Source organism: Arachis ipaensis, chromosome B01, assembly GCF_000816755.2.
Source record: "Arachis ipaensis cultivar K30076 chromosome B01, Araip1.1, whole genome shotgun sequence".
Taxonomy (NCBI): Eukaryota; Viridiplantae; Streptophyta; class Magnoliopsida; order Fabales; family Fabaceae; genus Arachis; species Arachis ipaensis.
In genome coordinates, this window is record NC_029785.2 from 97,946,893 (window position 1) to 97,957,335 (window position 10,443).

General features: G+C 36.5%; 1 protein-coding gene across 1 annotated transcript; it reads left to right on the forward strand.

Annotated features, from left to right (window-relative positions):
- On the forward strand, positions 2,708-3,277 carry LOC107609481. Its single transcript, XM_016311474.1, has one exon. It carries the CDS (start codon positions 2,708-2,710, stop codon positions 3,275-3,277), a length of 570 nt encoding a protein of 189 aa, XP_016166960.1.

Sequence of the window (10,443 nt, forward strand, 5' to 3'; positions counted from 1 at the left end):
GTGTTTATTTTGTATGAGGTTTATGCTTTGATTTAATCCATGATTAAGTTTTTGTTCTTCATCCCTAAAGATTTAGAATTGTTGAAAAACATTCTAACTCAGTCTTGGATTTTAAATATTGTTTTGGAAAAAATTAATATTTGAATTAGCTGAAAACTCTTTCATGCTACTTTTTTTATTACACTAGGAATAGGTTCAATGAGTGTGCGACACTTTGTGAGTTTCAATTGTTAGGACTAGCTTCAATACGTCATATATAATTCAACCTATGGATTACTTTTGAATATTACTTGAAATTGAATCAGAATTGTGCTTCACCTCTTTTTCTTAAGTAAATGATTAAGGAATTAGCGGTTAATTAAGTTAAAGAGAAATTAAATTACCAAAAAATTGAAAGTTGATTGTTTATGATTCGTCGTAATTAATATTTGCATACCTCATCTAAATAGACACAAGAATTATTTTTCTAAGGAGTGAACATCTCTAACACCTTAACTATCTTTATCATCTTACTTTCTCAACCAAGTTTTGTTTGCTTTTGTTAATTTTTCCGTTTTTATGCTATTTATTATTGAAACACTTATTCTTGATTGTCTGACTAGAATAGTTAATTGACCATTGTTTGTTCAATCTATTAATCCTCGTGGAATCGACCCTCACTCACCTGAGATATTACTTGATACGACCCGATGCACTTGCCGGTGTTTTGTGGTTTGTAAAGTTTCGCATCAAGTTTTTGGAGCCATTGCCAGAGATTAAATTTGGTTAACAAACTACCAATCAATTGATTACCTAGATTAGACCTTTTTACTTTTGTTTATTTATTGTTTTTGTTTCATTTCCCCTAGGATTCTCTTCACCTTGTGAAGGAAGTTCCAACTTGGTATTCTTGTTCTTTTTGTCTATGCGGAATAACAAGGATAAAGAGCCTCTTCAATTTGATCTTGAGATTGAAAGAACTCTTTGGAGATAAAGGAAGCAAGCTAGAAATCAAGGAGTTGAAGAAGAAATTGAAGAGAAATTTGAGCAAAATATGGCGGAGAATAACAATGCCAATGTTTCTCCACCTAGGAGGAATCTTGGTTCTTTCACTACCCCCCAATCCAGGAAGTTGTGGAAGTAGCATTGTGACACCCACTGTCAATGCCAATAATTTTGAATTGAAGCCTCATCTTGTTACATTGGTGCAACAAAATTATCAATTTAGTGGGAGCCCACAGGAAAATCCTAACTTGTTCATCTCAAACTTCGTATAAATTTGTGATACTATCAAGACAAATGGCATCCCAGCTGTAGTCTATTAGTTGTTGCTATTCCCTTTTGCTATTAGGGATCGGGCTAACCAATGGTTAGATAATCAGCGCAAGGAGAGCATAGCCATATGGGAGGACTTGGTCACTAAGTTCCTAAACAAGTTCTTCCCACCTCAGAGGTTGACTAAGCTTAAAACCGTTGTTTAAACATTCAGACAACATGAAGGAGAGTCCCTCTATAAAGTTTGGGAGAGGTACAAAGAGATGTTAAGAAAATGTCTCCGGATATGTTTGCTGACTGAGTCCAACATTAAATATTTTATGATGGGATCACCCTCGCCTCACGGGTTTCATTAGATAACTCGGCTGGAGGCTCTTTGCATATGAAGAAGACCACTTATGAAGCATTGAAGTTAATTCAGATAGTGGCCAACAATCAATATCTCTATTCCTCTGAAAGATTAATGAGAGTTAGATGCTTTGGATACCATCTTGGCTCAAAATAAAGTCTTGTCTCAACAACTGAATGCAATTACTCAACACCTAGAAGGAATGCAAGTGTAGGCAGTAAGTTCTCAAGAGAACTTCTATGGTATGAATAATGGGGTGCCTCAAGGTGAAAGCATGGAATATGGATATTCATCCTTGGAGCAAATACACTTTATAAATAATCCTCACAATGATCCATTCTCCAAAACCTATAATCTTAGATGGAGAAACCACCCAAATTTTGGGTGAAAAAATCAAAATCAGAGGCCTAACAACTTCAACAATAACCATCAACAAAGCTACTTTAACCCTCAGCAAAACACCTTCAATCCTAACTATCAAAACCAAAACCACCATCAAAATTACTCTCACCAACAACCACCCCAACAAGACTCTCAGAGGCTTTCTAACCTTGAATTAGTTTTAGAAAAATTCATGGAAAGTATAAAGATTAGCTTTAAGAATCAAGAAGCTTCATTGAGAAATCTGAAAATGAAAATAGGACAAATTGCTCAACAATTGGAGGAAGCCACAATTGTTCTTTCCAGTGACATAATTTCAAATCCAAGAAAGGAGTACAAAGCTATTTATTTGAGAAGTGAAAATGTGGTAGAACAAGAGAACAAAAAAGAGGCCAGTAACGAACAAGGGAAAGAAGAAACAGGGGATATCATTCATCTAGGGGAGCAAATGATACCCACCATTCTCCAGCAATCAATTCAAGTTACAAAAGCTCCACCAAAAGAGAGGATTCCAGTGCCTGAATACAAGCTAAAGATTCCATATCCTTAATGGCTCCAAGGGGAGAACAAGGAAAAATAATACTCCAAATTCTTGGAGATATTCAAGACTCTACATATCAATATCCCTTCATAGAAACACTTGAATAAATGCCCGTATATGTTAAATTCATGAAGGAATTATTGTCCAAGAAAAGGTCCTTGAAGTGAGGCCAAATAGTGGAGATGACCAAGGAATGTAGTGCAATTATCCAAAGAAATTTTCCAACAAAAAAGAAAGATCCAGGGAGTTTTCAAATTCCCTGTACCATTGGCAATACCACCTTTGAAAGAGCATTGTGTGATTTGGGGGCAAGCATTAATTTGATGCCTTTATCTGTGATGAAGAGGTTGCAAATTCAAGAGTTAAAGCCCACAAAAATAGCTCTACAACTTGCAGACAAATCCATGAAGCTTGCACATGGAATAGTTGAAAATGTCTTTATCAAAATGGAAAAATTCTTCCTCCCAGTGGACTTTGTTATTCTTGACATAGAGGAAGATGAGCATGCCTCAATCATCCTTGGGAGACATTTCCTAGACACTGGAAGAACCTTTGTTGATATTGAAAAGGGTGAATTAATGTTGATAGTGCATAATGAGCATCAAGTGTTTCATATTTTCAAGACCATGCATCATTCAAGTGATCAAGAGAATTACAAGAAGGTTGAGGCAAGGGACCTAAATTTAAAGGAATTACCAAATAAATCACTCCCAGAAGTACAACAAGTTGACAGAGAAGGTGCAACAAGTTGACCACTCAATTGAAACCACAAAGATCGTACAACCAAAGCCTCCCTTTACAATCAACAAACCTCCTGACATCAACCTTAAGTTTGGTGTTGATGTGCATCAAGTAAAGAGGAGGATCCCAAGAAGAAAGTGCCTCGCGGGTGGAGGAGCAAGATAATTCCTACTGAAGATATTTCACCAGGGGAGAAAGTTGTGTTATCTTACCACCCCTTGTTGCCATATACAGTGAGTAGATTTCTTTCTCTTGAGCATCTGGAGCTAACATATGAAGATGAGAAAATTCAAAGTGAGAGGGGAATAGGTGAAACACTATCAACCTCTACTTTAGCAAGGAACAACCGTCGAGCTAGTGACGTTAAAGAAGCGCTTGTTGGGAGGCAAACCAACGTTTGGTGTTCTCTTTTCATTCTTGTTTTTGCTTTATTTCAAGTTGTTAATGTGTTTGCTAGATTAAGTTTGGTGTTTCTACACCAATAGGATGATTGCATTTCTTGGGTACTTGGCCCAAGTTCACATTTATTGCATTACACTAAGTTTGGTGTTCTCACACTTAGTTTGGTGTTGCCATACTCATGCAAGATCCACATTCACCATGCAAACACATTAACAACCTTATAATTTTACTTTCTTTTAGGTTCCATTTTATTCTATTTTGATTTGGTTTCTTTTAATTAGATAAACCTCTGCATTACTTGATTTCTTTCACTTGATAATCCTATTTATGCATATTTTCATCACCACTATCTCTTTTCTTTGTTGCTTGAGGACAAGAAATCATTCTAAATTTAGTGTTAGAGGCTATGCTCTACATAGCCTAAAAGATAATGGAGAGAAAAGCAGTAAGAACTAAGGTTGTTTCCTTCCTTCTTAATTATACGCATTTGTTTCAGTTTACTCTATCCTAGATAATGCATTTAAAATTTCTATTTTCAAGTACATGTCATTACTTGTCCATCACAACCCACAATTACAATTATGCTTGTCCTGAATGTAAGTAAGGAGTCATGTGCTAAGAAAGAAACAATGGATTGATCATAAAGAGTATAACAATATGAGTTTGGAAGGCCAAACTAACTGAATTGTTCAACACTTACTGAGCCAAATTGCTTGAGGTCTTAATCTAGAGGACTATTATGGGATCCTTGTCATTGAGAAAGCCTCAGAGAAGCAAAAGATAATGAATAATAATTAATAAAACGGGGTTAAAAAGAGAAGCCAAAGGCTCTGAGTACCTCTGACTAAGAAAATCAAAAGAAAAATAAGCTTAAAGAGCCCTCATAAGTCAAGTGCTTGTGGTGCTTATGTATCAAGCAATAGCTTAAAAACAAAGAATTTAGAGCCACGGCTAAGCTCAAAGGTGCAAAGCATCCCCCAAAGAAATAGAAGCCAAAGGCTCTGAGCACCACTAATGGAGAATGTTAAAAGAAAATCAGCTCAAAGAGCCTCCAATCAAGTGCTTGTGGTGCTTTTGTATAATGCAATAGCTTGAAAACAAAGCATTTAGAGTCATGGCTAGGCTCAAGGTTCAAAGAACCCAACAAAAAATAAAAAAAATAAAAGAAAATGTGCAAAGAAAGTAAATAAACTTGCTTCAAGGTGATGATTCAAAGAAAGGATTCCATAATCTAATCCGGATAGAGGTCTTGAAAGATTATAACTATTTATGTTATATTGTGCATAAGTGAAACTACTAACCAAAATCATTTGAATTGCTCATTCACCCTTGCATTCTAAGCTTTAAAATTTTGATGATTAAAGCATGATTCTTTGCTTGCTTGAGGACAAGCAAGAGCTTAAGTTTGGTGTTGTGATGCATGCACATCATGTTGTATTTTTCTATGCTTTTTTATATAAAAACTAAAAGCATAATGATTAATTATGGAATATTTTTGTGCTTAAACTGAATATTACTCTGATTGCTTGAGTTAATAAATTTTGCAGGAAATAATAGAAAAAGAAGCAAAAAACACAAAACAAGCTCAAAAGAAAAAAAAAAAAGAATTTTTGGCACACTTTAGAGCCTTGGACACGCTTTGGAACCTTAGACCACAATTTTAAAAGCGTGACCCATGAAGAATTGCATGGCGTTTAACACACCAGGTTGGGTGGGCGTGTAGAATGAAACGCCTTGAATAGGGGACTCATGCGTACGCGCAACAGCCAAAGAAAGTGGGTTCATGCGTACGCATGCTACATGCGTTCCCGCAAGACATGGGAAATTGAGGATTCATGCGTACGCATGGTGTATGTGTACGCGTAAAAGTTGGCAGATTGAGGATTCATGCGTACGCATGCTACATGGGTACGTGCAAGTGAAGATTTTCGCATTCTCATGGGTACGCATGCCTCATGCGTACGCATGACACCGGTGAACAGTGGGCGTTCCACACGCCAGGGAAAGCTAGGCATGTAGCATTCACATGCCTTCGAGGATCATAATTGAGCATTTTTGCAAGGGCGTTTAACGCCGACTTTGGGTGTGTCACACACTATATTTTTACCTCCCATGACCTTGATTTAATTGTGGCATTTCACACGCCAAAGCCCGACATTACAAGTTGGGCCAAGTTTTTAGAAGACTGTTTCAAAGACTCTATTTTAAGTTCAAAGAACTAAGAGAATGGGTGTTTAACGCCACTGAGTGGCATGTCACATGCCAATGAAGAAAGCTGGGGGTTTCACATGCCCAAGGGTGGTGTTACATGCTAAAGGGGTATGCTTCAAGAAAGCTTAGTATTATGCACGCAAAAGCGTGGTGTTTTCATAGGAAAAGCGTGGTGCTTGGCCCAACCTTCACAAGTAATCTTTTTTGCCACTCCAAGCCCATCCAGAATGCAATTTGGGACTACTAAAGCCTTGAAGAAAAGATACAAAGCTGAAGATTGAATGTAGAAGATTAGATTAGATTTTTTTTGTTTTTGAATTTAAGTTTGAAGTAAATAATTAGGTTTTGTTTTCTTTAGCATATAAAAGTCCTGAAAACACTTTGAGAGGACCATCAGACTTTTTGTCGTTTTTCCTATTTGGTTTTTGTTTCTTAAGCATGAGCTACTAATCTCCTTGGTTAAGGTTAGGAGCTTTGTTAATATTTTTATGGATTATTAATCTAAGTGTTTATTTTATATGAGTTTTATGCTTTGATTTAATTTATGATTGAGTTTTTGTTCTTCATCCCTAAATATTTAGAATTGTTGGAAACATTCTAACTCCGTCTTGGATTCTAAATATTGTTTTGGAAAAAATTAATATTTGAATTAGCTAAAAACTCTTTCACACTACTTTTTTATTATACTAGGAATAGGTTCAAAGAGTGTGCAACACTTTGTGAGTTTCAATTGTTAGGACTAGCTTGAATACGTGACATATAATTCAACTTACGGACTACTTTTGAATCTTACATGAAATTGAATCAGAATTGTGCTTTACCTCTTTTTCTTAAGTAATTGACTAAGGAATTAGCTGTTAATTAAGTTAAAAAGAAATTAAACTACCAAGGAATTGGAATTTGATTATCTATGATTCGTCGTGATTAATCTTTGCATACCTTATCTAAATAGACACAAGGATTATTTTCCTAAGGAGTGAACATCTCTGACACCTTAACTATCTTTATCATCTTACTTTCTCAACCAAGTTTTGTTTGCTTTTATTAAATTTTATGTTTTCATGCTATTTATTATTGAAACACTTATTCTTGATTGTCTGACTAGAATAGTTAATTGACCACTATTTGCTTGATCCATTAATCCTCGTGGGATCGACCCTCACTCACCTGAGTTATTACTTGATACGACTCGGTTCACTTGCTAGTGTTTTGTGGTTTGTAAATTTCTGCATCAAGCATCGAGCTCGGGAACTCAACATTACTCCCTGCACTTTTCGACTTTAGACTCAGAGGCCATGACACAACATGGGTTTCTGGACGTAGAATTTGAATTTGGGGCCAGAGATACACAGGATACAATAGATCTAGTTCAGTTCCAAGTTGGTAAGCAATTTCGGAATAAAGAAGAAGTCGTCTTATGTGTGAAAACTTATAGCATTCGACGTAGGGTTGAGTATAGAGTGTCAGAATCAGATTATGTCAAGTACTATAGAAAATATAAGGAATTTGGAAACTGTTGCAGATGGTTGACTTGGATCATTCTTCGCCAGCGAAAGGCTATTTGGGAGGTAAGACGGTATAATGGACCTCATACATGTCTGGTCACATCGATCTGTAGTGATCACAGGAAGCTTGCTTATCACGTGATATGTACTTTCATCTTTTCTATGATCAGAGCAGATGCAACTGTGTCAATCAAAGTTGTAACACCCTACCATACATAAGCTTTACACCTAGGATATAAAACAGAGGTGGCGAGGTGCTACAACCTCTAAAAGATTATATATTTATATAATATAGCAAGGATATTTTATTCTAGAAGCCTTTGAAGAAAAAGGCGTAAAGCAAAATTCGGTAAAACGAAAAGCGCAATATTCATGAAGCGATAAAGTAACGAAGCAAGATAGAGCAAGCTAACAAGATTATATCTTAAGAGTTCTAAAATACAGATAACAAAACTCAAGACTCGGCTCGCGAAGATAAACCGGCCCAAGCACATAAGTATATCTATACATATACATATGTAGGAAGCCAAAAAGAACCCAAAATACAAAGTTACAGAACCTGTTTCTCCAAAACAACCTTTAAGAGGATGCTAATACATCAAATACATAAGCAGTAGAGATATTAAGTATCTAAATAAATATATATAACCAAAAAGAGCCCCAAAAGATAAGGATCTTCGCTAATCAAAAGCTTCCAGCATGCCTCAGTGAGGTGCCGCCTGACCTGCATCTGAAAATCATAAAATCTGCATAGGTGAGAATTGGAGGTTCTCAGCATGGTAACAGTGCCCACATATCTAACATATAATGTCCTGAAAAAGCCAAAAGCAATTCTAGAACTTCCAACAATAGATTTAAACTTAAAACCAACATTTAAGATCATAAAAATAAGGCAAGGTATCCAAAGAGTTCTAACTTATCTCAAATCTAACTTAACCCTTAAAATGATCAACATTCCTCCAATCCTCTGAAACTCCGATGGAACCTCAAAGACAAACAAAACAGACAATGCAAACACAAGTTGAAGGCAGGTACATAGCAAGAAGATCATATAGCAAGTAAGTATAGTAATTTCACAAAGGCAATCCCAAATAATGCAAACTCAAACAAGACAAACAGATGCGTATGATGCATGCCTTTCCTACTGGCCGTGAGCTCCGTGTCAGTTACTTTGCTAGAACCCGACACACCTGGCAGCTAACCCGGATATTGTCTCTCTATGCCTTCACACTCTTGGGATATAGTGCCCATCATATTTCCTGGGACAAAGTGCTCCCACACTCTTGGGATATAGCGCCCGCCATGCCACGCTCTTGGGATATAGTGCCCGACACACTTCCCAGGGTAAGGTACTCCCACACTCTTGGGATATAGCGCCCGACATGCCATGCTCTTGAGATAGAATGCTCTTCACACTCATGGGATATAGTGCCCGACACACCTTACAACAGAGAGAAACTTATACATTCTCATCATGAATGAAGTCTCAATCATCATGTTCATTCACAGTCATTCATAATCATTTCACAACCATTCATCATTGCAATGACATCACATATATTCCATGTATTCACATTTTCCATATATAAGTCATCACTTTCCAACCTTACTTCACCCCCAAGATACCTCCTCTTCCCTAGCTTCATTTCATTACTAGGTTTACTACTAAGATCTAGAGTTAAAAGAGTGAAATTTGGCCCAGGTATGTGTATGTGTACGCATACGTGTAATTTGGCCCAGGTCAAGCGTATGCGTGGGCCACGCATACGCGTGAGTGTGCGTTTGGACCAAGACGCGTACGCATTACTTTTCCCGCACACGCATACGCATTAAATAGAATCGAATGTTCACGTACGAGGGGTTTTGCGTACGCAAAAAGGTCACGCATACGTATGGGCCACGCGTACACGTGAGAGTACATTTTTGCCTGCGTATGGAATGTATGCGTACGCATACAATGCAACAGCACCAAAAAGCTGCTAAGTCCAGATTTTTTGGTTTGCACACCAAACTTTGATCGAGCATAACTTCCTCATTTTAAAATATTTTTCCTCCATTCTTCAAATGACATAAATATCTCGGACCAAATTTTATTTCTAAATAAGTTTGACAAAAATCGGAGGTCCGAAGACCAAGTTATGCTCCGCTAAAGTTGGGCCAAAATCACAATTTTCATAAAACTCTACAACGTCCATTTTCAAAACATACCAATTCCTACCTTTTAAAACCAACCCAAAAACCTACCAAATTCAGCATAAATATTATCCAACTCCCTCATTACATCCACATCCTACCAATTCTCTATTTTTTTCAATTTCCAATTCAACAATATCCAATCATACATCATCAAGTGTCTATTTAAATACAATATTCAACTTCAAATTCATCAAAATAACTATACATATACAAATCACATTCTTATCAGCAAAAACATCATCCATAATCTCTAGGGCCATTAACCACATACATAATAATTATTCTCACCCAATCAACCACAACCATCCAAAAATCACTATCCATATAATCAGCACAATTCACATTATTCAATCAACAACATCAACAATTCAATTTTTATCTTATGGTCACTAGCCTAAGTTTTCACAATACATTATATTTTAGATACAGAAAACCGAAACCATACCTTAGTCGATACCCCACTTAACCCGGAACACCTCCAATTCAACTTTCCTCAAACCTTCAAGACTCCAACACCCTTCAAACAGATTTTTCAGCACCAAAGGCCCATTCCAAACTTTCCAAGACCTCAATCAGTCTCCAACATACATATACACACTACCTAATCCACAATATGACATCCAAACATAACAACTTAATACCCAAAAACATTAAATCACGAATTTCACTAGGGTTGAGAATTTCTTATCATATCCAAGGATCAAAGAGGTAAGACTAAGCCTTTCCTTTAAGCTAATTGGATCCTATAACATCAAAAGCTCCAAAAATCTCAACACTTTTACCCAATAATTTTGAATTTAAGAGCTGGGAAATCAGAGAGGGATTTGTAGCTTAACTCTTGAATAAAGTTATGCACTTTATAG